The sequence below is a fragment of the Ursus arctos genome, unplaced genomic scaffold (genome assembly GCF_023065955.2).
Source record: "Ursus arctos isolate Adak ecotype North America unplaced genomic scaffold, UrsArc2.0 scaffold_4, whole genome shotgun sequence".
Lineage (NCBI taxonomy): Eukaryota > Metazoa > Chordata > Mammalia > Carnivora > Ursidae > Ursus > Ursus arctos.
In genome coordinates this window covers 15795244-15822777 of record NW_026623056.1, presented here as the reverse complement: position 1 = coordinate 15822777, position 27534 = coordinate 15795244, and the positions used below count along the sequence as shown (strand labels likewise).

At 43.5% G+C, this 27534-nt stretch overlaps 2 protein-coding genes across 10 annotated transcripts in view; one reads left to right on the top strand and one right to left on the bottom strand.

Moving 5' to 3' along the window:
- MCF2L2 (MCF.2 cell line derived transforming sequence-like 2) overlaps window positions 1-27534 on the top strand; it is a 257951-nt gene that overhangs the window by 159503 nt on the left and 70914 nt on the right. The gene's annotated exons all lie outside the window — the stretch shown is intronic.
- Window positions 207-18015, bottom strand: B3GNT5 (UDP-GlcNAc:betaGal beta-1,3-N-acetylglucosaminyltransferase 5). Of its 9 annotated transcripts, none has more exons than XM_026497841.4 (3): window positions 17785-18015; window positions 13761-13874; window positions 207-4105 (listed from the first exon to the last, which is right to left on the bottom strand). In XM_026497841.4, exon 3 carries the CDS (start codon window positions 3789-3791, stop codon window positions 2646-2648), a length of 1146 nt encoding a protein of 381 aa, XP_026353626.2. In that variant the 5' UTR covers window positions 3792-4105; window positions 13761-13874; window positions 17785-18015; the 3' UTR covers window positions 207-2645. The 9 variants fall into 9 exon arrangements, with proteins under 9 accessions (XP_026353626.2, XP_026353605.2, XP_048070789.1 ...); XM_026497820.4 differs by having other exon boundaries at window positions 13768-13874; XM_048214832.2 differs by having other exon boundaries at window positions 207-4102; window positions 13768-13874.

Genomic DNA, 27534 nt, shown 5'->3' with positions numbered 1-27534 from the left:
AGCATTTTAGGTGGCTCCACCGCAGAGGACACGATAATCCTCTATCCCAGGCATAGCAGCAAGTCTGAACAGCAGCAGAATTAAGATTGTGTGGTACAGACCTCCCTGACATTAAACAGAACAAGTTGATTATATAAACAAACGGTGTTCGCACATGAGTTTGAAAAGTTTGTGAAAATACACATCTGCTGACAATTTTCAAGTTGTTTATTGGAAATCACAGATTTATTTTTAAAAACTCACTAATTATTTTGCCATACAAGAGCAAAATTCAAATAATATAAATATTTAACATACTGGTATAAAATTAATAATATGGAAAAAAGATGCAAACCAACCAAGAGGTAAAAGTTTTTAGCAATAACACTGTGTACAACCATCGTCTACTCAAGTGACCATCCAGGCTGATAGTTTATTTTCCCTTTGTTGACGATTTTTGAGACAGCCCTGCATTAGAGCACCAAAAAGTTTTTCCTTCTTTTTTAAAAGGCTGGAATCCTTTTATTTACAAATATTCTTCTCAGTACTTTAAATCTAATGAAGGAAGCATCTAGCAATTTCCTTCTTATTAAAAAGGGAAGTGCCTTCATATTTCCTTTAAATTTAAAGCTGTTCCATTCTATTCTAAGCAAAAATAAAAACATGAACAAAGTTGAGGAGAGCTCTTTTGCAAATAAATAATTGTTTCACAAAATTACTGCTGTAAACAAGATCATTTCAATGGCCAGAGAGACACTTATGTTTTCAACCAATGGAAAATTTAAACAGGTACAAGTACAGATACACAGGGTATGTATGGCCAAAAGGCAAATGGTTATTAAAGAATCAACTAATAAAAATTAATTATAAACCAGCTTTGTCAAAATGTGATTTTGTTATCTACAGGTTTTAAAATTGGTCAGAAAATTTAAAGTGTCATGATCTAAAAACGCTGAACCTACTCTGAAAGTAACTACAAACCCAGAATGGTTGACACTGTAGTTTTGGACATTAGTTAAAAATTCTAAATTATCTGAGCAATCAATGTAAACAAGCCTCAATTTTCAAAATAGAAAAAAAATTAACAAAAAATTCCTATAAACATTAAAAAGCTATCTGCAAAAAATTACAATATATATCATCCTCCAGTTGTGTTTACCAAGAATTCTTTTAGTTCTCTTTTCTTCTGCATGTTTCAGGCCTCATCTAATGAGATGAGACATCTTGGTTTTCCCTAACAGGCACCTCTGTGGAGAGACAGGTTTCATATAGTCAGTTCAGCTGCTGTTGCTGAAGTCACCATTTTGGATGTCATATAATCCTTGGGACAATAGACATCACCTAGTTCTTTCTGTAGTGAGGGGAGGTTGTTGCATCACGACCACATTTCTATCCTGCTCTGTAAGATAAATGCAACTTACACTTTTAGAGCTCAGCCGTAGCTCTTTGAATAGGAAGCTTCACAAATATTTTAAACCTCATTCTGGTGACATTTCTACCACTTCATTCTGCTTTCAAGTGTGAAGTATTTCAAAGTTGATGACACCTCCAATAGTCATTTTGATGAAAGAACTGATTTTTTTAAAGATAGGATAGCTTTGATTTGATGTTGAATGCTCTCAGTTTTAAAATCTGATAAAGTACTGTGGTTTACGAGACCTTGTTGGGGAGGGGTAGGCTAATTTTAGTCGTTGTTACAATAATTTACACACTAAGAATTTTATTTTATGAATTATAGAAAAGGAGAAAAGAGGCTTTTAATGTTCTTTCTTTTCGAAGTCCTCTCCATTATTATATTCCTCTGAGCAAACTATATTCAAATAACTACCTTAAAAACAGACTGATATTGAATATTTAAAAACCAGCTGAAAAATTCATTAAAATTGGCTGATTTGAATTAATAATGATTTCTCCCTAGAGAAAGACCCTGTGAGTAACAAACTGCCCATGTTTTGTGTCATTTCTAATAATTAAAAAATTCACATGAGTACCAGTTAGGGCAGAGTGAATGACAGCTCAAATTTCACATTACACTTTGAAAAAAAGACATAAATATATTTTAAATGACTCTAATACTATCTAGGTAAATTATCTACGTGGATGTGACAAAAAGTGATTTGGCTGTTTATAAAGAAATCGTGTACATTTTTCTAAGTCTCCTCTGAAGAATAGGAACCTTCTTCTACCAGGTTCAAGTACTTTCTCCTATGCTAATCCTCCCCTGCCCACATCTCTCCCAGTCAAGTGCTCTCTAATAAAAACTAATTTGTAAACCTGGTCCGACAATATATTCATTTCTTTGAAATGTTGTGCTATACATTCACTTGGTATTTTCCAAAAGCGGTTGCTCTAACACCAAGGCACCTTAATTAACTTCTCTATGCCTCAAATATTCACATGGCATTGAGTGAGAACTTGAATTTCCCTTTAGTTTTGTCTTCATAAACCTTTTCTAAGTATAAATACCTTGAAATGAATTTAGGCAATGAAGTAGATAAGTTACACTGAATAGCTTCTAGAATCAAAGAAACATTCTGATAGACTGGGTTTTCAAAATATTTCTTTGTTTTTTCATATTCATTTCACTTAAGGTATCGACAAACATCTAAAGTTTTCCATCCCGGTTTGGCTCAGTGACAGTGAAAACATACAACATTCAAGTACTGTTAGACAAAGGCGGCCCTACAAGGGTATGTGTCCATATAGGTCAATTTGCAGAGGAGAACTATCTTAATTATCCTGCAGTATATTTTACCAAAAAACCCTTTTGAAATCGTTTTGACTTTAGGGTCTGTGGCATCCCTCCAGAGGTCCTGAAGGTCTTGTACATGTCCATGAGATGTCATCATTTTATTGTAGATGCAGGGATGATAAGGAGTTTTACCTTCCCCGGAGAAAAACACATGGTTCTGTGGTACGACCCCCATTTTATTGGCACAGAGGCCCATGAACACATCATCTATGTAAAGACTGGAGTTAAGTGTCTGTGACGCCTCGTGGACTTTGGCGGCTACATCACTGGAGATCACGTAGGCAGCTCCAGCAGTATAGTCGGGGTAAGCCGGCCACTGGTACATGTCATAGGGGACGTAGTATTTGCTACGTTTGTCTCTAACAGGAGGAGCACCACGATGAACCCGACCAATCCAAAAATCCTGAACACCAATTTTTTCCAAACTTTGAAGGTATTCAATAAGATTTGGCATATGAATAAATATGTCATCATCAGCAGTCATAAGGAATTTGGCATGAGGACAAAAGCTGTTTGCCCAACTGAACTGCAGAAGTAATTTAAGAGTAAGGTTATAGAAAGAATCAGCAAAGTCTTGCTGGATTAGATCACTGTACACTTGATCTTCCCAGACCAGTTTTCTTTGCAGTTCTTCTCTTGTCAGTGGGTTAGAAGGTGTTCCTAAAGCAAACAGAGTTTTGATGTTGGCATTAAGTTGAGACTGGACATACTTCTCATTGCCCCACGTTTTTCTAATTGCGGAACGTCGATCGTAGTTTTCGGGAGCGGTTTTTACAAACAGTAACAGGAGGATGTCTTGTGCTTGACACTTCTCCTCGTGGTTAATCAAGTACTGGTAGTGGGTAGCCCCATCCGCACTATGCTTAAGAGACAGGCTATCATTCACAAAGTCATAGCTATTGATGAGGTATCTGTAAGAGTAGGACTTCATATGGCTCACAATGTGATTATCGATGGGTCCCCAAAAAACCATGAGGCTTAGTATAAAACAAGTGGCAAATAAATGAACAAACTGCCATTTTTTAACTCTCCTGCCACTCACAAACATTCTGACATCCATGCAGCTCTGTTTTTACTTAGGATTGGTTTTAAATGGGCGCTTGCTCCTTCGAGACCATAGAACTTGGTATTGTGGAGAACAGATGTCCATCTTAATACATGTTCGTCATTAAAAAAGTAGGAGCTTCTTGGTTCACAAAATATTTTCTTTTCATACCATTTTTTCTGAGATTGCGAAAGAGTGGAACGCCCAGTAGGAGGAGAACACGGGCAGGTCACAGTGTTTCCACACCGGCATCCTTCGTTGAGTTAGGTGACTGGCCTCAGGTCCATCTAGTCCATATGCTTCTTTCTGTGAGAGTCAAGTGCCACCTGCTAGAGTCAGGAAGAGAAAAGACAAGTGAACAGGGGAGAGTGACCAAAAAGAAACTATTTTTCGTTCCTTAAAAACGAAATGTAACTTGCCCAATGTGGACAGAAGGTGATAAGGCTGCTAGTATTTCACAGAGACACACAGGTATTTATTTTTTGGTGGGTGTGGGGGAAAGGATAGGGAAAGGGAAAGAACCACTCACTCTCTACTGTCTTCCCCTTCAGAATACAGAGGCCTTTTCCTTGTCTCGACCTTAAAAAATAAAAAGCCTCCCAAATGGCTATCAGCCTATACACTTAAAGTTCACAATCTCACATGGGTGTGTCCAGCAATATACGATCTGCAACACAGCCAGGATGAAAGGAGCGGGGGCGCCTTGTTTTACGGCACTTGGCAAATACTGCCTTTTTTACAAGTTGAAGGTTTGTGGCAACCCTGCGTCAAGCAAGGGGTTGCCATTTTTCCAACAGCATTTGCTCTCCTCATGTCTCTGTGTCCCGTTTCAGTAATTCTCATAATATTTCAAATGTTTTCATTATTTTATTTGTAATGGTGATCTGTGATCAGGTGACTGTGACTCGGTAAAAGCCTGGATGATGGTTAGCATTTTTTAGTAATAAAGTATTTTTAATATGTATATATTTTTAGACATAATGCCATTGCACTACTGCATAGATTACCATATAGTCTGAACATAATTTTTATATGCACCGGGAGATCAAAAAATTCATTTGACTCGCGTTACCATGATATTTGCCTTATTACGGTTGGTCTAGAACCAAACCTACAGTATCTCCAAGGTTATGCCTGTGTATACTTCAAGGCAAAATAGATGAATGATGAAAAGTTCATAACAGTTAAAATTCATTAAAGTTTGCCACAAAAGAGACAGGAATAACAGTAAGATTTTGTTTTAAAAAAATCAAGGTTTGTAAATCAAGGAGTCGAGATACATTTTCAAAAGCATCGCTCAAACTCTCTCTAACCAAAATGACTTTGTGAGCCCCACATCTACATAGTCATCTTTTTCCTGTTCTTTTTCATTTGGAAACTCAACAGGTCCCACAAGTTTAGCACATTCAAACCAGGAAGCCACAGGGTTATAGCCCGGCAATGTGAACACCTGTGAGGGCTCTTCCCCTGCTCAGTAGCATCCATCTAACCCAGAAATCTGAAATGCCAGGATAACCCCAATTAACTCGAAGTCTTTATGCAAAGTAAATGGGAATGTACATAGGTATACAGATAGAGGGAGGCAGATAGATAATTACCTTGTACACAGGGACACTCAAATGCCATTTCTAGCCCCTTCTGTCTTCTCCCCTAAAACCTGCTGTTGCCATTTCTTTCTTTGTGTCTGACTGCACTTCATGCATCTGTGCCACAAATCTGAAAGTCCTCCTTTTCCTCCATTCCATATCCAGTTACTTAATCCTGTGAATTGCTTCTTCTAAATCTCTCTTCCTGTTATCATCACTTCTCACCCATACCAGTGCAGCAGCCAAAATGATCCCTGACCAACACATCCTCTACCCTACAGAGTGATTTTTCTAAAGCTCAGATCTAACCATGAGACTAACTGAGCTCCTTCACCCCCTTCAGATGCCCCTTACTAGTTGTCAGTACCAAACTGTTGGCTGGAAACTCGGCCCTGCTTGCTATTTCATACACGGCAGCCTTTGTACCAGCAGTCCTGTGGCCTGGTAAGCCCTGCTCCCCATGCGAATAAGAAGTATACTAATCTTCAGTAAATTCCACTGGCATCCTTTTCTGGGAAGTCAGAATTGAGGCCACCCTCCAGCACTACCAGCAAAGATTATTCTTATCTGTATTAGCACAGCACATTCTTGCACCCATCTTCCTGGACTTACTTTTTAATTTAACTGCCTCCCGCAATTATACTGGGAACTCCGTGAGGTCAGGCACGATGTCGTAGACACCCTACCCTCAGCATCTGAGTCAGTGCCTGACACCAGGTAGGCATTCTCTGAATGTTGGTGCAAAGAACCATGGAGGTGTGGAGCCACCTTTCAAACAGCTGCTCACTTGGGAAGAACTAGGGTCGGGAGGCCCAGTCAGTCACATGTCCTCTCCTTTCTTCCATGACTAGGAGACAGCACCTCCCGTCCTCAAGGACTCTGTCCCCAGTGCTTATCCAAAGTAAGATACATACTTTTGCCTGGAGTAGTCTCTCCCCTCAGGGTTAACATATCAGTCTCCTGAGCTTTCAACAGATTGACAGGGAAAAGACCATGCAAGCTCCACTCATTCCAGGCTGGCTAGGTAGCTGAGCCCACATCACAAGCCCCAGGGAAAAGGCCCTGCTTTTGTGCCCAAAGATCTCAACCTTAAGTCCCCTGTCCTTGGACCCTGCTATGAAACCAACTGCATACACTGAGAGCACCCTGCTCTACGGGCCTAACCTTGGCTGTGGGACCTCTTCCCAACTTCTGGCCCTTTAAATACAGCCGTATTACCTGTCTGCCGTAGTTACTCCTTGTTGGGCTGATAACAGCAAAGACCAGGCGTGCAAAAGTGCAAGGAGTGCAGGAGATCGGAGCCAACCCTCACGGAGACTTTGTCCAGAGATAATCGTCTTATCCCCTAGGGTACAGATTTTAAAACTTGCTAGTGCCTCTCAGGAAGTCACAACCAGTATTTAAAAAAGAAAAAGAACAAAATAGAGAATGGCATAGTGCCCTGAAAGTCATTTAAGTATCATTTTGTGAAACTTTCAGTTTTATGGATATGTGCTTTCAGTTTGGGGTGTAGAATGTATTTTTTTATGTGCTTTACCATCAAAAAAGCAAGAAATACTACTGTAAGGGATAGATCAGTATCAGAAATTTCCCCTCTTGGTTTGGCTGGTCATGGTGGACCGAATCCTCTAGAGTAGAATGGAAAAGACAGCGGAAAATATCAGTTTCTGATGGTGGCATCTGCCTAAACTTTGCAGAATCACTTTCAGTGGGTGGAGGGGGCACTTCCTCTCAGACTTAACAGTGCTCGCTTAGATAAGGGTCCCCCTGTGAGAGCGGATATCCCCTTCTGCCTCTAGACTTGGAGGCTTAAGGCAAAGCAGCAGAGAATTCTTAAGGGCAGATTTTAAGATCCCGTAACTATTTAAGAATTGTAAGAAAATTATCAATTAAAACTAATCTGCAGTTTCTATTCCAACAGACCCTGGGAAAGAGACAAAGAGGAGAGTAACCTGTGGAACTACAGGCAAAACTAGCTTCTCGTTTCTGAGCAGCTGTGCTCATAATGTTGCAACGTTAGCTTGTTTTGCACCTATTCCCAGTTGTTTACAAGTCTGAGCTTCTTGCTAGACAATCAGCCCACAGGCCTCACTCCTCCAACACCCACATAAAGACTTGACTCACAGAGGCCCCAGTATCTCTCCATGAATAGGGCCTATTACTCCTCTGATTGGTGTGTTCTGCTGCTAACGTGCATTTTAGCAGCCAGCCCAGAACAAGCATTTATCCCCCTGCTCCCACCCCTGCCACATATGTATTTACCTTATTTCCCTATATTTCTTCACCTGTTCCCCACTGACCTCAAAGAGTCAAACAGTTTCTGAAAAATGACAAAGAACCTGTCACAAAGCCAACAACCCACACTACTTATATAGGTTCAGAACAGCATGTGAAATTCTAAAACAAGATTTCTCCAATCTCAGCAGCTTGAATTGTTTAGCTATCATGTATACCAATCATAACCAAACCCCACTGATAGGACTGATATGATGAGGGGAAGATTAGGAAAGGTGAACTACTCTTTCGCAGTACCCAACTTTTCTTTTATAACAAAAGAACACCCGAACTCCTCCAAATTGAACCCAGTCGCTAGGCGGCATTGCCCAACCAGAAGCAAAATGCACCTCCATGGTCTAAACTCGTTAATTACAACCAAACCGTGTTGCCCAACAGCCCCGGCTTTGCTGATGGGTGCCACGTACTTGCAACTGACGCCTGCTCTTCCGGGTCACACAGAGTCTAACGCTCATCTAAAGCACATCTAGCTTCTGTCTTCAACGTGCAGGGGAGGGGGCTGCAGAGAAACCCACAGGCCTGCACGACCTGGAGAAAGAAAGTGCTGGGCCTGCCAGGAAACAAAGGAGCCAGATAATGCCCGAGAGCTCGGTACCCATCCCCACCAGAACGCTGTGCCTGCAGCTTCCTTTGTGTGCACAATGGGCAGTTCAGGGACCAGGCCACAGGCTGCAAGCTCCAGGGCTACCCCGTTTGGGGCCAGGTTCGTTGTGTAACCTCGGGCAACCCTCCCTGCACTCTGATTTGGTGACTTCATCTGCAGATTGGGGGTGAGTGTCAATGTATTGTTACAGATGATTTCAGAGTCTGCTGGAAGTAGGAAACAGGGAAGACCACAAGAGAGAACAGGACAAAGAAATGCTCAGAGGCAAATAGAGACAGTCCCCAATGTATGATTTCTTTATTTTATGATGGTGTGAGAGCAATATGCACTCAGTAGAAACCATACTTCAAATTTGGAATTTTGATCTTTTCCCAGGCTAGTGATATGCTGTATGATACTCTCTGGCGATGCTGGGCAGCGGCCAGCTGTAGTTCCCAGTCAGCAAGGCAATCATGAGGGTAAACAACCGCTACACTTACAACCGTTTTCTTTCTCACTTTCAGCACAGTATTCAATTACATAAGCTAGTCAGCATTTTAGTATCTAATACACTTGGTGTTAGGTGCTTCGCCCCACTGTAGGCTAATATAAATGCTCCGAGCACATTTAAGGTAGGCTAGGCTAAGCTATGATGTTTGGTACGTTAGGTGTATAAACGCTTTTTTGACTTCCAATATTTTCAATTTACAGTGGGTTTATTGGGATGTAACCCCATCCTTTGTTGAGCAAGACCTGTATGCAAACAGTTGAACTATAACTTGGGTTTGCTTCTATTTGGATTGAAAAGAGGGAGCAGATACTCTCAGTATTCTCTTTCCTAATAGAGAGAAGTAGCCAGCAGAATAAAGACTAGACGTAGAACAGGAACATCAGAAAAGAAGGAGGCTGAGCCTGCCCCAAATGCTTTTCAGTTTGGGAGCCGGGCCCCACAGTTACTCAAGAATATTTCTTCATAAGAGAACTCTTTTAAACTCTTCCGGAAAAAACTAGGTACTACAAGTTACCGTAAATGACCTCTGATTTTTTTTCTACTTTGCTCTTACTGGTAACCCATTTCTTTCTTGGGTCTACTTTAGTAATCCTAAAATATTATACAGAACCTGATAAAAATTTTGAAGTTTTAATCAAGATAGCGAGGCCTGCACTTTAAGTTCAAGTCAAACAACCTCACTGTTCAAAGTTTCAACAAATCCTACAAGTATGTGAGTATTTGCTATGGAATCATTATGCCAATTGGGCGCGATGGAGTCATGTCATAGTATTTTATAGTCTCCTCTCTGAAAGCATCTGCCATCTAGTTGAGACAAGACTCATGATGCCCGTGTTCCCATGGACAATAATCAGCAGATCACCATAAAGTACAGACAGTGTCACAGCACTAATTTAGACGATACCAACTCTAGGCAAAAAAGGTGAGTCCCTGGTAATAGAGATCAGTGACAGCAGGATAGGAGGGCCTGAGGATGAACAGTATTTAGGTGGTTACATGAAGAGAAGCAATCTGTTTCAGGCAGGAAAGGAAAAAATAACAACACGGCAAATACTTGAGATACAAGCATGTATTTGAAAGCCGGGAGGTCGGGCCTGCTTATGGGGGACCTTGAAAATGAGGCAGGGGAGTCGGTGTGTGCCAAGGGCAGCAAGAAGTCACAGAAGTTTCGGTTTTTTGTTTTTAATGATAAGTGCCTTGTCAATATGTACTAAGCGCTACGTGAAAGGGACTAATCTGGTGGTGGCACGCAGGATGGATGTGGGATGCCTGGAGATAGGGCCCCCGGCTCCATGGGGGCCTCACGCTGATGCAGAATGAGGCGAGGAGGGCCTACTCTAGGGTGGGGGAAGTGAGGAAGGAGGTCAGGGGTAATGAAAACCCTTTTGAGAAAAACAAACCCAGCGCTACCTCATGAGTGGCCTGGGATGGGAGGAAAGGAGGAGCGGGGAGTTCTAGTTTCTAGCATTAGCGACAGCGGAGGGGAGACTGGTTTCCTGAGTTAGGAGGAGGAGGGAGCATGTCTGGGGTTGAGCGGGAGGTGCCTGAGAGACAGCAGGTGAAGCAGTCAGGGGGTCAGGTGAGACTGGAGGAGGCAGCGGGACTGCAGATGCAGGGAGCAGGGAGCACTCTGAGCATTAGGAAGGGGGCTGCTGTGAGGCCAGTGAGCCTCCAGGACCAGAGAGGAGCAGAGGGGCCCCGAGGAAGTAAACTCCGGGACGGAGGAGGGGGAGGAGGCAAAGAAAAAGGAAGCATCTTATTTTACGTATGTGCACATGTACGCGTGCATGTATTTTGTTTTACGTGTGTGTGCATGCACGCATATATTTATGTGGCATCTCAATTTCTTTGCACTGGTTTGAATTCAAGGACTAGGTAATATCTTTTGACAAATGAAGGAGAATACTGTACAAATTCTGTAAAACTTCAGATGGTTATTTCTTCTAAAAAGTACTATTTTTTTAAAAGATTTTATTTATTTATTTGAGAGAGAGAGACAGACAGCCAGCGAGAGAGGGAACACAAGCAGGGGGAGTGGGAGAGGAAGAAGAGGCTCCCAGCGGAGAAGCCTGATGTGGGGCTCGATCCCAGGACTCTGGGATCACGCCCTGAGCCCCTGAGCCGAAGGCAGACGCTTAATGACTGCGCCACCCAGGCGCCCCTAAAAAGTACTATTTTAAAGGGCTAGTCCATAGAAAATTGAGATGGGGTAAGGAATGGGTAGAGGGTGATAGTCGGAGGGCAGGACAGACAAGGCCAGTGCGGGAGGTGAGCCGTGGGGCAAACAGTGGGCGCTGTGCGGGGAGCCATGGGGGGAGCCATGGGGGTGGCTGGAGCAGGGGACGCATCTTCCAGGAGGAGCAACACTGAATCTGAGACCTGAAGGCTGAGGAATGTGAACTAGAGAAAGCCCTGGGTTTGAATTCAAAATGTATCTGTTTTTGTCTCCAACTGTATGTTTCTTGACCATTGTTTCTGGCCATTGTTGTAATAAATCACCAACATCTAATCTTAGAGAAACTATATTTCCCAATCTTACTTAGCAGACATGCAACACACAGAAGTACTTCAACCTTCTATATTTAAAGCTGTATTACTTATAGTGTAATTCCATATGAGGTAGTTTTTGGTTCCTGTCCAGGCATAACTCAAAGGGAAGAAATACGCCATTTTCTGTCCATCTTCAGATAGCATTTTGTTCTATACTCTAAGTATTGTTTTCCTGGCTTGTTCTAATCATCTATTCCCTGTTAAAGAGAGCTAAGACCAATCCTCAAGAGACAAGTTGCCATGTTAAAGGAAATCAGGTTGAGCCCTAAATTTACAAGAAAGGCTATAGTTTGATCGCCTACATTTTTCTCAGTTAAATTCGTTACAGTCATTGGTGATGAGTAACACAAGTGGGTACTATTTAGTAAAAATTGCCTAATCTCTTTGCTCAAAAAGGAAGGAAACAACGCAAAATTTGCATTTACAACTCACATTTTTAAGTGAGAAAAATTAAATATTCCCTCAATTGATATTTTTATTCTTTACTTCATATTTGAGTGTTTCCAATACAAGGCCTGTAAAAAAGGGAAAAATTCTACCCAACAGCTGTCTTTAGATGTTTTTGTGGCTGTGACTTGAGCTATGAAAATGTAGCTCAAGCTATTGGCAGATGCATCCACAAACAATACATTTATAGAGTTAGCTCTTGATTCAGTGGTAGCCAAAGACTAAATTCCAACTTCTAGCATGGATGTGGGGCAGAGGGAAAAATTAGTTATAAAACCTACAGTGTGAATCCAGTAACAAGTTCCCCCCTATATAAACAAAATTATATGTTTCTTTATAAGTTAAACATGGGTATAGATTTCTGTTTGCCGGTTATAGGGGAAGAAAAGACAAGGAAATACTAAATGAACAAACAAGTAAAGACAGGCCCTAAGACAAGCACTAAGGAAACTGGTGGCGAGGGACTATAGAGTATTATTATATTTTAGAGGAGTTATATTAAAAGTCACTGAAAATTCCCAGTAACAGAATTTGAAACAAAAAAGCAGAAATAAAAGTAGGTCTCAGAGTGGTCAAACATGTGCTTTTCTGAGCTTGGCCTTCTGTATTCATTCCTAAGGCATAGTTGTTTGTGTTGACAGGGCTGCTTGCTCTTTTAAATACAATTCTTGTCAGTTTTATTCTTGCCTACTTAAGAAACAAACTTCTCCTTTTGCCCGCTCTAGCAACAGTTGCTAACATGGGAGTGTTTACAGTGCTCTGGGCTCTGTTCTGACTGCTTTAGGTCTATGGAAACTCTTTAAGCCTCACAACAAAACCTATGAGGGCGAAGGCTTTCCCTGTGTTGCTGGAGAAACTGAGGCACCCACACATGGGGCTGACCAAGTAACCTCCAAAATTCCAGAACCCGTGGAAGCTCTGAAGCAGCTGATGGATTCCAGGTTCTGTCCCTGAGCTCCACACCTGCCTTCCTCCCTGGCACTGGCCAGCCGCTTTTCCTGGAGCTTCCATCAGGATGGGAGGGCAGGGAAGTGAGCGCGACAGGGCCAGGAGAAACACCCAAGAAGGCAACTTGAATCTGCTTCCTTGAAGTCTGGAGTCATTTACATTTTACTATCACTTGCATTTTGTAATCCACCCTTTCTTTGTAACCCACCTTTTCTTTAACCTTCCATCTCAATTTTCTCTCCTTCCTTTTCTTGGTCCAAGTAGCATAAGAGAATAGGCAAAAGTGACCTCATGAGTTTGTGTCCTTTGGGTACATAACGTCTTCCTTCCACAAAGAAGACTGGAGGATTTAAGGACAGAAGGGGGTCAAAAAGAGGTGAGAAGGAAGGAAGGAGAGGAGAGTAAAGAGTATAGGACTCAGGATGTTTCAAGCAAATATTTGATGAATAAGTATTGGATGAATTGAAAGGTACAGCTGAGATAAAATTACAATATGAAAAATAGTGATTTAAAAATACGGTCACAGGGGTGCCTGGATGGCTTTGTCAGTTAAGTGTCTGACTCTTGATTTCGGCTCAGGTCACGATCTCAGGGTCAGGAGATCGAGCCCTGCAGCGGGCTTAATACTCAGCATGGAGTCTGCTTGAGATTCTCCCTCTCCCTCTGCTCCTCCCCCACCCCCACCACTCACCACACATGTGCTCTCTCTCTCTAAATAAAAATAAATAAAATCTTTAAAAAAATAAAATAAAAATAGGGTGACACTATAACCTGATATAAACCTATTATGTGAGCTAGATATACAAGCTTCTTGTCCAATGGCAGTTCATATGTCCCATTCTAAATATTACATTTGGAAATAACATTTGATTGAGGGTTTACAGAGTACACAAAATAATGGTATAAAATGTAAGAGGTATATATAACATTTCTGTCTCAATCAACATTTATTATAACAAGTTAACTATCATTTATTAAACATCGACCTATTCCAGGGATTATATTGAGCAGCCCTGAAAGTAGGTAATGCCTACATTTAATTAATTCAACAAATATGAATTTACCACATACTGTGTAGTAGGCCATAGGCAGGATGCAGGGAAAGCTTCAGAGATGTTTCCAGTGTAGAACCCCCTAACGGAGTAAGCAAGTGTTCTGGTGCAATCTGGAATCTGGACCTGATCAAGGCACATGGGTAGAAAAACCAGAGTTTTAGAACATGAACAAAAGTAGACTTATATTCTGTTGCTTCCATTTACTGGTCACATGAACTTGACTTCTCTCTAAACCATGTGCCACAGTCTCTTCTGAGGATCATTTGAGACCATTTATTTGACAAAGGGTGGTCCAAATCAGGTGTTCAATCTATGCTAATTTCCTTTCTCTAGAAATTGTTCATGCATCTGTAACATGATGCTGTAGTTAGTAACTGGTATTCTTTAGGGGTTAGTTACCTTTCAAAATGGTAAGCTATACACTAATATTCTTCTTCTCAAAAAATATTCATTAGATGTAAGTTTTTAAAAATACTGATCTGATTGCTAAGGGGCACTTCACACATCCCCAATACTGGTGAGACTGAGAACAGAAGTATCATTACTAATTGGCTGAACATGCCTTTCCATTATCTTTGACAGCAAAGAACAATATGGTTCCCACAAGCACTTAAAAAAAAATTTCTACCAAGATGACACAGCCAGAAGATTATAAGGCCCTGTAAATTATGGAGAAGGAAACCTAAGCTGAGTCAGCTTTTTAACTTGCTTTGCTAGAGCACTATAAAGAGTTGCAGAAAAAATTGTAGGAAAAGGAATAAAGAGATAAACTATGAAATCTTAGGTGGATCTTAAGCTATGCAGTAGTATTTTGAACTTGGACTTTTAGGGGCTTATTCCCTGCAGACGTGGTAGAACATTCCTTTCTGTAGAAAACTGGCTTCTAGGATCAAAGCCTTCACTATAGAAAATAAATAAATCTTAAAAAATAAGTTACAGATGAAAGCCAGTCTCTGAATTTCCAGCACAGAAATGTAAAAAATCGCTTTTATTTATTCTAAGTTTACTTCTCACCTGATCAAGTTTCTTATCTTTCTGTACAAAGATTCTTATACCTCCTATATATATGCATACTAGAAGAAAAATATCCTGGATTTGCATTGTTCTGGCTAAATGTTTGCTGGCAAATGGAAGAGCTCTTATAATAATTTGCTGTGCCTTAATTTCTGGAACATAGACACAATATATGCAGCTCCTAACAAGATTATTCTAACAATGGAATAAAATAATGGCTATGGAAATATTCCAAAAAAGGTATAATGTGCTATAAAATGCAAAGCTTAGAGCAATTCAGTTGAGCACGCACAAAATTCCAAAAAGATAGGCTACACTGTTACACTGAGAAGAGACCACTTCTGAATTTCTCCCAGTTTCTTTCTACAACATCCTAATGTTCTGTTACGTAGATTATGGAGCAGTTGGTCCTCAGAACTCTACCTACAATTTGAAAGTCACCAAGTGCAATGATTCCAGCCAAAGTGACCCATTTTAAAAGATGACCCATTTCAAAACCCAAGAGTTATTATTCAAGCTGTTCTATATTTAAGAATTAGCAAGTTATTTCACTTTCCTACAATCTCCTTATTTGAGTCAATCTTCTATAAAAGGGGAATTTGATCTCCATTTTAATGAAATATAATGTGACGTTTTTACTTGCTAGAGCCTGCATTTTATTTTAAAAATTATTCTCTACCTTCTGAGGTTTTGGGGGGGCTTTTTTTGTTTGGGCAAGGCATTTATGTGTAATACACTTATGCCTCCTAATCACCCCTCATTCCTCAGAAACAGCTTCTCTGAGTTTTAGCTTGAACTTTCCTGTGTCGTCACTCTCATCTCCATCAGAGGGTGTCAGGGTGAGCCCCAGGGTAACTGAAGTGAGTTAGAGGGAGCCAGCCTCAGCTTTAGCCTCCCAGCGCTCAATAAATGGAGGGTGCCTGTAGGAGCAGGGGAAGGGAGGCAGAGAAGGAGCGGAAGAGAGAAGGGTCATATGAAGTATATAATGTAAACATTCAGGTATCAAATTTATCTTGCTTTACAATAATAATTTAAAAAGAGTTGACCAAAAAGCAGTTCCCCCTCCCCTGTGACAAGATACAAAATCTACCATTAAGTTTCTTTTGAGAAAGTTGAAACCTCAGAGGCTAATCACCACTCTCCCCTTCAGAAAGTTCAAGAGGGGATGTTTTCAGTGCTACCACTGAACACAACTACCTTTGAGCATCCTTTCTGGGTCAATTTCAGTTTCTCACGTCCCTCTCCCTTCCCCCATAGGGACCGGGCAAAGTTCCCAAAATAAAGGCACAGAGGAACAAATCCAGTTCTAACGGATGTACTTCCATCAGAGAATTACCCTAAATATGAGCTACAAGCCACCAGCAGCCACTGTGCCGTTACAACATCGGTGACCCTTTAACATGACCCATAACCTATGAAAACCAACACTGCATAAGAAAAAATATAGGCTGTGTAGTTAGAATCGGATGAAAAGTTACTACTTTGACCTATATTGTATCTGAGTAAGCAACCGGCTGCCACTTCAGGTTACAAAATAAAATTCGGCAGTCAAAAAAAGAGTGGCCAAGACCTACCGGTAACAAGAGGTCTCCTTTTCCAGTTTCCCCTGCCTGCCCACTTCCTTGTCTCCATTTCCCTAGTCAGTAACTCGCCGAAAGTTTCCCCAGTCTGGCGGCTTCCTAATTTCCAGCCCGATGCAGACTCTCTACGCGAATTCACCCCTGCAGCCCAGGGATGGTAGCACGGTTGGGAAACCCCATCCGAAATCCGGGGACCGCAGGGCGCGGCGTTCGCCCGCGGGCTCCCGCGCTCGGCCCGCCTCGGTATCCCCGCGCGGCGACCGCCTCCGCTCGCCTTGCGGGAGCTCCCCGGGGAAGGAGGAACCCGCCGGGCCCCGGGAAACTTAACCCCAACTGGAGCTCCGGGGTCCTCAACCTACCTGCCGCACCCGGGCGGCGCTCGGGCCGGGGTGTCGGCTGCCGGGCGCCCGCGCCCGCCAGCCCGAGCGAACAAAGACGCTCCGGAGAGGGAACGCGCCCTCCCCTTCCCCGCCGCGCTGGCGGACGGCGGGCAACCCTGCCCCGTGGCGGTTAGGGCCTCCCGAGGCTGGGCCGCTCGCGGTCCAGGCCAGAGCAGAGGGCCGAGGCCCGGGAGTCTGCTCCAGCCGTGCGCTCTGGCCCCGGCGCGCATTCCAACCTTAAGTCCTGGAGCCACCCATGCGAACGGGCGTGCTTTCACCTCCTCGCGGGTCTCTTCCCCTTTTTTTCCCTCTCGGCCCCTCAGAGACCTCTCCTGGTCCAAAGAAAGCAAAGGAGAGTCCGAGTCTCCTTCCCCGTAGCCTGAGAGCTGCTCCGGTGAGGAGGCGCGGCGCAGTGGGGCTGCCGTGCCGGGCAGGGGCGGGGCAGAGGCTAGGCGGCCCGGAGCACTCTTTGCGGACCTCGGGAGCCCGGCTGCAGTCCCCGGCACAAAGAACCAACCAGCCGCGGAGCTGAGATTTATCGCTCCAAGTGTGCCAGAAATTCCCCCATTTAGTGATCAGGAAGGGAAGACAACAGTTCCACCCACGAGGGCCCTCGGTTAGGGTGCGGTGGGCTGCACAGCATTTTTTAAAATCGTACGATTGATCGCACATATGAATTCCATATGAAACAACTGGTCTCAATACACTTTTCATTAGGAAGTAGGATTTGTTATACTAATGATCCGTTCGTTCAGAACATGCAACAGTTATGCATATACGGTGGGTAAGTTGTGCCTGAGTTGTAATTCTCTGATCATGTCCTTTCAAGAGTTCTACGGGCAGGCTAGTCCTTTTAAAAGATCACTTGTCACGCCACTTATGCCTTGAGCTTCTGGGGCCTAGGTCACAACAGAAGAAAACTCTGATTTACATCAAACTCAGTAAGCTTCGCTACAGCAGTTCTTTTTAAAAATTCAATTGGGGAGGGATCTCCCGCGTCCCAGTGATTTTACCTTCAAGGCCAGCTCAAATTCAAAGAGAGCTTAAAGCAAAACTCACCAAGTCCAAGCCCAGCTCCTTAAACTCCTAAGTCGGAGGTCGGCTCTCTTCCTGGCATCGGAGCGAAAGTCGGTGGTCTCAAGAACAAAACTTCCCCGCTTTAAATAATAGGGCCAGGACTGGGCAGCCAGTGCTGAACTCGGCTACCTTCCCCGGGCGGGGGCAGGCTGGAGCCGGCCGAAGGGGAGGACCCAATCAGGGGCTCCCGGCGGAGGGTGGGGGTGCGGCCTCCGGGAGCCTCCCCTGCGGCGTGGCCAGGGCACGTTTCCTGCACCTTTTGGTGCTCACTGCCAAAGACGAGCGTGACCTGCGCCTCCACCGCCAACTCGGCTGGTTGCTGAAGGTGATGGGTCCCGCCCAGTCAGTTCTTGTTAGTGCTTGACGACTCCAGGAAGTACCCACCCTACCGCCTCTTCGGTTAATTGAGATCATTTACTCAGATGATCGACTGAGCAAGAATCCGCAGGAATGGCCCCTTTGAGTTGTTTCCCCCCTTTCAAAATACTTCATGCACGTAACTGGACAAAATCAGGAGAATACAAATTTCTAATAAGGAAAGAGATTATAAATAAATCCTTTATGGTTTTGGTTTCTTGTCCGCGAAATGTTCTAGCCTTCTCCTAATAGAAAAAACATTACCATTTAACAGGTAATATTTTGAATGATTTTGTAATTGTGCATATTTCTGAACGTGACAGAAAACAAAACATTAACCCAAATACTTCAGGAAAATAAAAGCTTTGGTTTTCTTATTGTAAAGGCAGTAAGACAGGTAATGGGTTAAAAGTAGTTTACTGGATGTGGAGAAAGGGGATCCCTCCTACATTGTTGGTGGGAATGCAAGTTGGTACAGCCACTCTGGAAAACAATGTGGAGGTCCCTTAAAAAGTTAAAAATTGAGCTACCCTATGATCCAGGCATTGCACTACTGGGTGTTTACCCCAAAGATACAGACGTAGTGAAGAGAAGGGCCATATGCACCCCAATGTTCATAGCAGCAATGTCCACAATAGCTAAATCGTGGAAGGAGCCGAGATGCCCTTCAACTGATGACTGGATTAAGAAGTTGTGGTCCATATATACAATGGAATGTTACTCAGCTATCAGAAAGAACTAGTTCTCAACATTTGCTGCAACATGGACGGCACTGGAGGAGATAATGCTAAGTGAAATAAGTCAAGCAGAGAAAGACAACTATCATATGATTTCTCTCATCTATGGAACATAAGAACTAGGATGATCGGTAGGGGAAGAAAGGGATAAAGAAGGGGGGGTAATCAGAAGGGGGAATGAAACATGAGAGACTATGGACTATGAGAAACAAACTGAGGGCCTCAGAGGGGAGGGGGGTGGGGGAATGGGATAGACCGGTGATGGGTAGTAAGGAGGGCACGTATTACATGGTGCACTGGGTGTTATACACAACTAATGAATCATCGAGCCTTACATCGGAAACCGGGGATGTACTGTATGGTGACTAACACAATATAATAAAAAATCATTAAAAAAAATAAAGAAGAGAAATAAGAGGACTTAATTTTATAATAAAATATGCATTCCAATATGTAAAAAAAAAAAAGTAGTTTACTGAACCAGAGTTTGAAACTGTAAACAACGTTGTATTTGTTATTTCAAACTAGAGTTTTAGGAAGTTTTGTAATTGCTTTCTTTAAGCTCTTCACCGTATTTTCAACCATACAGTTCTTTTCATATATTATCAATAGAAAGCATTACTTAGCATTGCTAAGAGATCATAGTGCCATATGCATGTCGGACCACATACAGAAATAGTAATATAATGTGATTTGTAAGGGTCACCGACAGTGACCCATACATAAGCTGATTCACTGTTTGTACAGTGCAAATCACCTCCCTTCTTTATCTATGGGAAATAAAACCCCGACTGTGGTTCCACATACAACCCCCCCCCAGCTGTCATATGTATTTGTTCCATTTATGTGCAAATGTTCGTTTACCATTATATTCCTTTCAGGTCATTTGGAACCAAGTCCATATACACAGGTGTCCTCCCCTGTTTTCCATCTGTGTGAACACATAGGGCTGTACCTGCAAGAAATACAAACTGACTCCAACATTGAAAAACGCATCTAAAAATCACATATTTACATCATTCTATTTACACATAGACACCACAGACAGATAAACGATTTCAAAAGTGAGTCAGGAGGTCTGTAAGAGGATGTAGGGCTTGTGGTTGGGGGAGGGGAGAGGATGTGGATGGGAGAGGGGGCCCAGCAGAGTGAACCAGAACACACACCACGCAGTGAAGGGGGCAGCAGCCTCCTTTGTCCATCTGGGAGCATTTCCTGCGGCAGGCTGGTTCCCTATCCCACCCCACAGGGAGAGGAAGAGGATAATAGACTTGATGGTATAGAACAAAGTACTCATGTTTCTTTTTTATTGGGAGGGATTGTACGAAAATTCTGAAACTCGTTGGAAATAAAAATAGGTGGGTGATAGTGGCGATGCTGATTTGAACAGCATGGAGGACTGTGTTGTGCCCACGTCCTCAGCGTCCACAGTAGCTGCTTGCGAACAAAGACCGCTACAGTTAGATTTATAAACGACTTGAAATCTCTCTCTCTCAGAAATGTGCTTCACAGAACACTAGAAAGTACTATGGAAAGTACTGGAAAAAGTACTGTACCATGAAAATGGTAAACTTGAAAAATGAGAAGCATTGCAATTGGCATGTTAGATTGAGAAGGGACAAGATAGGTCAGAGAGAGAGCAGAAGGGAAGCAGATGTAGGAGAGAGGGCCAGAGGGTGGGTGTCAGGGCACTATCATGAGTTATGGGCAGAGGAGACAGCCACCTACGTTCCAGAGAACCTGGGAGGTGATAGAAGCAAAAAAGACCTGAAGAAGAGATAAATGTTGACTGAGATCATGAAAGCAGTGATGGATTTGATAACTGACTGGCTTAATGTTAACACAGCTGAAGGATACCGATACAGTGCCAGGCTTGACTTATTTAGCTTAAATTTGTACCTTCTGGACGCTGTTAGATAAGAAATTTCCTCACAGGGGCCCCTGGGTGGCTCAGTCGTTAGACGTCTGCCTTCAGCTCAGGGCGTGATCCCAGGGTCCTGGGTTTGAGCCCTGCATTGGGCTCCCTGCTCTACTGGGAGCCTGCTTCTCCCTCTCCCACTCCCCCTGCTTGTGTTCCCTCTCTCTCTGGCTCTCTCTCTCTGTCAAATAAATAAATAAAATCTTAAAAAAAAAAAAAAGAAAAAGAAATTTCCTCACAGAACTTGTACAGATACTGTTCTGTGAATTCAGACACCCCACAGGCCGTGTGTTCCAAAACTAGCCAGGTTCCTGCAAGGCCTGGGCTGCTAGAGACATGGGGTGGTACCGACCTCACTCCCTGTCCACCCTGGTATCTGGGCAAGTGACCTGACTTCTCTGTGCCTCACAGTAATCCCTGCCTGGATGGGTCCAGTGAGGACTGAATATAAAAGCAATCATGTGTGTGGAGTACTGAGCATAGGTCCGGCCAGCTGCACGGGCTGCATGGCTGGCCATCATCCTTGTGCCCACCCCAGGCTGCAGAAAGCCCCTCTCATACGAAGAGCCAGCAGAGGTGGTCTTCATGCTGCACCCGTCATCGCTCTAAAAGGACCTGCTTGCTTCTTTTCACATCTTGGAACATATTTTCTGTTAACACAGCATCACTCATTAAGATAATGCAGCATCTCCTTGCCTGCCTCCTCCTGCCTCACTCCCGCCAGCCCCCTCCCACCCCACACATATCCTTCTGAGTTTCTTTTCTCTCTACCCTTGCTCCTTGATGATCCCATCCATTGCCTTTAGTGCCTGGTTCCTATTTCTAGTCTAGATTCTGGGCTCCAGACTTGAGTGTGTCCACTCCAGTGTGTCACATCAGAGTTAAGCTGAGCATATGTGAACGAAGACCCAAACGCATGCTAGTGAGCCGGTGAGTGGACGGGACTTGAGGCCCCAAAGGCCAGAGCCCTCCTCCTTCTCACCAGTGGACCCAGCCCAACAAGTGACGTGTCAGCAACAGGCAGTGGCCTTTTGTCACTGTAGACATTGTCCGTGGATCTGTTTTCCCTACTCTTGAGAGTCCCGAGACCTCTTGAGGGTGGAGACCCCATCCTGCACATCTCCAGTTCCCTTGAAGAAACTCCCACAATGCCTTGCACAGAGTATGTGAGCATTAACTGCCAGTCGAGTTGAATTTTTGCTGAACGCTTCCCACATTCATCACATGTTCAAACTTTCCTTCCAAGAAGCTTCGCCCACAGTACAAAGGTCCCTGTGTACTTCTCCCCTGAAGCCGTCAAGGCCCCAGAGCGGACACTGGAGGCACACTAGCCCCTTTCCTACAGCTCTCGCCTCTGTTCCTGTGGTTTGGCTGCCTTTGGCGGCATCCTCCCTCAATTCCAGGAGCTCGGCAGTCAGGTGAAAGCATTGTCAGTCTGCCCTGAACTGGAAGCTGAAGGGGACTGACAAGCACACTGTGGCCCTCCCCTGCAGGCCATTCTCCGAACCCGTCTTGTTCCTTTCTCTTCTCTGCACTGGGGAGCTCCCCCCTCCTTAATGGTGAGCTCCTTCCACATCAACACGCTAGGGCTTCTCTGATGTGCTCATCTAACCCTCATTGGGGCCCCACAGGGGTGGGGACGGTCTTGGAGGCAGGCCGTACTTTCTGGGACCCTCCTTGGCCCAGCACAGCTGATAGGGTGAGCCTCACTGGGGGAGGGGTGGGGGAGAGGATCAAGGTGTGTGTGGGGCTGACTCGGATTTCCCCTCCATGTTGCCAGTGCTCAGACGGCCCCAGTGACTGTGACTCGGTGACTCGGTACCACTCCCTGACGAGGGATTGCTCAGCATTTCTTCCCTCCCCATCTGCAGATCTGACATAGGCTTCAGCCCCCAGGGCTCTTGAGGTTCTGTTTAAGTTCCAAGGGGCTTGGGGCGCCTGGGTGGCACAGCAGTTAAGCGTCTGCCTTCGGCTCAGGGCGTGATCCCGGCGTTATGGGATCGAGCCCCACATCAGGCTCCTCCACTATGAACCTGCTTCTTCCTCTCCCACTCCCCCTGCTGTGTTCCCTCTCTCACTGGCTGTCTCTATCTCTGTTAAATAAATAAATAAAAATCTGTAAAAAAAAAAAAAAAGTTCCAAGGGGCTGCCTCTTACTCCACCTCCTTCCACTCAAGACGGCATATCCAAATGGAGTGAATGAGTGACATTTGTGTAGGGACAATCTGGAGTGTTGTCTGGTTATTGCTTATGGTTTAAAAGACAGCTGGCACCAGCCTTGCCAGAGCTATCTAAACCAAGCACAGTGACTTGGGTCCTGGGATAGGGTGGTACAGAGGAGAAGGCAATTACGGAGCATGGAAATGTTCAGAAAATAGTTATTGGCTATGGTACGGGGGCTACATGCCTGGCCCAGACGCTGTCATTTGTGTTAAAAATTTTGTACTTAGTTAAGTTTGGTTGTGCTGGTAGAATATCATCCTCTGTGTCCCTTTTCTTAATAGTTAATAATTACTAAGTGCTTATTACCTGCTTTATGGAGCATATGGGGTTCAAATCTCACTCAAACCATTTCTAAAAGATAGTTATAAGCCTGCTTGGGATTTTTACTGAGTATTACTTAAAATAAGTGGACCATTAACTAAGAGTTAGAAATAGTTTTGTTATACTGAGATTTTTTTCTTATAACAGCACTTCCAAAAGGCCAGGTCTAAAGTCCTTGGTAAATCAGGTGATCTGAAACAACATACATTTCATGAATCAGTCTTGGTTGATCTGACGGTATAAAGTCATAAAGCCCAACATCAACACCTGTTTGACCCCACAGGTATGGGCTAAGGAATACTGGAAAGAGAGAGGAATATCTCTGAGAGATACATTTTTATCATACCAGATAAATAAACAAATAAATAAACCCTCTTGGGAGGAAAGGGCTTAATAGAATAATGTGATATCTGCTGAGTAGATACAGAGAAGATTGGGTCTGCGAAAGAGGTACGAAAGGTGGAGAAAGCAGTGTGTCCTCAATGTTTATTTTATCTTTTTTATTTATTTTATACATGTGTATTTTACCTTTGGGAATCTCTTTTTTTGCAATACATTTCTCTTTGTTTTCATGAAGTAGAAGCCTATTCGCAGTCTCAATTTTTTTTTTCTTTGTGGAAAATTATTGAGTTACTTGGATATTGCTGTTGGAGTTAGTACCAGTACAGCCCTTTCCCATGAACTGAAGTAATAAAGGTTTTCCTGTCAGCAGTATTCCAGGAATCTCCTTGGAGTACCAGAAGTCTCCCACAGGTTGTGTTATGTTGGACTGCAGATGTGCATCATGGCTCTGAGATTTGAGGCAGATCCCTTGAATCCTACACATACACAGATGATGGTCTGAACCAGCCCTTTTTCTCTAACCTGTGTCCTCACTGTGTAGGCCCTGTCATTTATGGAGCCATGCTACAGAGTCAGAATACTGGGTCCTATTGCAGTGGACTGACCTTCACCCTTGGCACATCAGTTCCCCTGTCATTGGTTTTAGAGCTAAAGGGCCTGGACGTGACCTCGGGGGCAGCGCCTCACCAGCAGTTTGACCTCAATCAAGTCACTTAATGCTCTGAGTCCCAGTTTCCTCTTCTGCGAAATAAGAATAACAATTAGTACCTACTCTTGCTCACAGAATTGGTATCTGTTCCTTAACTCTACCATTCATCCATTCGATAAACATTTATTGAGAATTTCCTACTTATAAGGCAGGTGGACAAGGGTAAATAAAACAGAACAGATACCCTGGAGGAGCTCTTTGTCAGGTGTTGAATGCATCAAGGAAGATAATACACACGTTAAGAAAAAAACTCTACTTCATACCCACTAGGCTGGCTATCATTTTTAAAAAAGGAAAAATGGCAAGTGTTGACAACGATGCGTAGAAATTGGAACCCTGGTGCATTGCTGGTGGGAATGGCAAGTGGTGTGGTCACTGTGGAAAACGGTGCGGTGGTTTTCCAAAAGGTTAAAGATAGAAGTATCATATAACCCAGTATTTCTACTTCTGGGTATATACCTCAAAGAATTGAAAGCAGAGACTCAGACAGAGACTTGCACAGCAATGTTCGTAGCAGCATTCTTCATAAGAGTCAAAGGTGAAAGCAACCTAGCAACCTAAGTATGTATCCACAGACGGCAGGATAAGCCAAATGTAGTCTATGCAAACAACTGAAGATATGCAGCCTGAAACAGGAATGAAATTCTGACACACGCTACAACATGGATGAACTTTGAAACACTGTGCTAAGTGAAAAAAACAAAAGGACAGACACAAAAGGACGGACGTTATATGATCCCACGTAAACGAGGCACTTAGAACAGGCTAACTCTTAGAGACAGAAAGTGGAATAGAGGTGACGGTGGAGTGGGGGGAGTGGGAGAGGAATGGAGAGCTAGTGTGTTTAATGGATACAGAGTTTCAGTTTGGGATGACCAGAAAGTTCTGGTGATGGCTGCACAACATTGTGAATGTACTTATTGTTACCAAATTGTACACTTAAAACTGGTTTAAATGGTAAGTAAATTTGATGTTATATGTATTTTACAATTAAAAAAAAACTTTATAATCCCTAAAATGCTGTGCAAATGCAGGATGGTTAACTTGAGTTAGGATTCATGCGTTTGGGTTTATAATCAATCCCTCTTTTAAAAAAGTTCAATATGTGTGAAATTACTTGGTCACTATTTATCACGTGATCTTGAAGCGTCCATCCAGATAAACTTTAATAATAATTTATTTATGCCCTGTCTTCTTCCAAAAAGAATTTGAGGTAGTTTACTCTAAACACTTCAGAGTAATGAATGAGGTCAGATCCAAATGACATAAGACAAAATATAGAACCTGAGACACAAAAGAAGAGAAGGAGCAACAGAGCAGAAGTCTCACCGTGAGCCTCCTAAAACCAGGGAAGTGTTTCTAGTCATCAGACCTTTCCTTGCTGCTTAAAATATCATTGGTTTCAACGGATCATTGTGTGAGTCTGTAGCGTTCACGTTGCTACCATTTACAGTTCTGAGAATCGATTGTGTCATTACGGAACACCTAATCGAAACAGTAGAAGGATGGAGAACCAAGAACATCTTTCCCTAAGTCCGAGCCCTCAGGGCCTCTTCTGTGCTTAATGAAACAGTCTTCTGGCGAGTTGCCTGCCCTGCTGGCCAAATGCATCTCCTACCCCTTCCCCTGGGCTCCTGCATCAAGTCTACACTGTAGCCTGGCAGGACGAGCATCTCCTCCATCCGGGGTCCCCCTGCCTCCCTGGCTCCCCATCCAGCCCCCTCCCTAGCACCGTGGTTCCTGCCAGGCCCCTGTGTGGCCAGAACTCCCAGACCCTGCTCATGTTTCCTTCTTCCTGGAACACCCTGCTGTCTTCCTGGCCAAGCCCTCACCCCTTCTAGAGTTCAGATTTCCCCTTCTCCGGGACATCTTCAGCCCACGTGGATTCCCCTGTCCTTGCTGTCGGGTGCACTCTCCAGTTACACAGTAGCTATTTAGTTCGTTGAGGATGTGATGAATAGAAGGTCTTCCAAGTTTTGTTTCATTGCTTGCAGAAGGAAATGAAAAGCCAGGTGTGAGTAGACCAAAGACCACAGCATCATTGGGAGCCAGCACGGATGCTCAGGCTTATCTAATTTGGCCTTTTGACACATAAGGAAATGAGCACCCTGGGAAAGAAAGTGACTTGCTCAAGGTCACCCTGTATATTGGAGGCAGAAATAGACTTGAAAACCTAATGCCCTGAAACCCAGTATTTTTCCAATATCATATTAGTTTCATTTTAATTTGTGTTTTATTTAGTAATCAGGAAACAGGACTTTGGATGCATTCCAAACACAGGCAGAGAGGGGCAACGTAACAGCACAAAGAACATTGGCTTTGCCAAAGGCAAGGATCTTTAGCAAGTCACTTTGAGGCTCTGGACCTCTTATTTTTTTCATCTGCAAAACAAGGATGAATTGAATGGTCTTTAAGGTCGTATTTGCTTCTGGCATTTTATGAACCCTCTAGACTGTTGGCCCAGCCCCCCCGAAGAATTTACGAGTACTGGTAGAGCATGCGTGTCTTGCTTCTGTTTCTCCTCTACACTGTTCCCCTCAGCCGGGGATATACTTCTTTCAAATGTTTCCCCTTGCTCCCTTTCTTTTTTAAACTCAGCTTAAACTTTGCTCAACTTAAAACTGGCAGTGTCTCCTGCTACCCTTAGCCTTATTTCAGCCCCTCCTCTGCACCTAACTCTGACTACCTGGTACCTTATCACACTGTATTGGAGTCATTGATCTTCTTCTTTTTTTAATGTTTTTTTTTATTATATTATGTTAGTTACCATACAGTACATCCCTGGTTTTTGATGTAAAGTTCGATGTTTCATTAGTTGCGTATAACACCCAGTGCACCATGCAATACATGCCCTCCTTACCACCCATCACCAGCCTATCCCATTCCCCCACCCCCCTCCCCTCTGAGACCGTGGACTCTGAGAAACAAACTGGAGTCATTGATCTTCTTGTCTCTGCCGCTAGACTATGAGCTAAGGCCTAGGATTATGGGGCGTTTCTTGAGCCCAAATGGCTATAATGGTGCCTATAACCAATAAATGTTTGGTAAATGGATCTAATGGTCTTTGCCTGGGAAGTAAGGACAAGACTATGGTACCAATTTCATTCAAAGCTGTTAGAAAAAGT

Excerpts from the sequence above, each read along its gene's own strand:
- B3GNT5 (XM_026497841.4), bottom strand. The coding sequence starts at position 3,791 with ATGGATGTCAGAATGTTTGTGAGTGGCAGGAGAGTTAAAAAATGGCAG.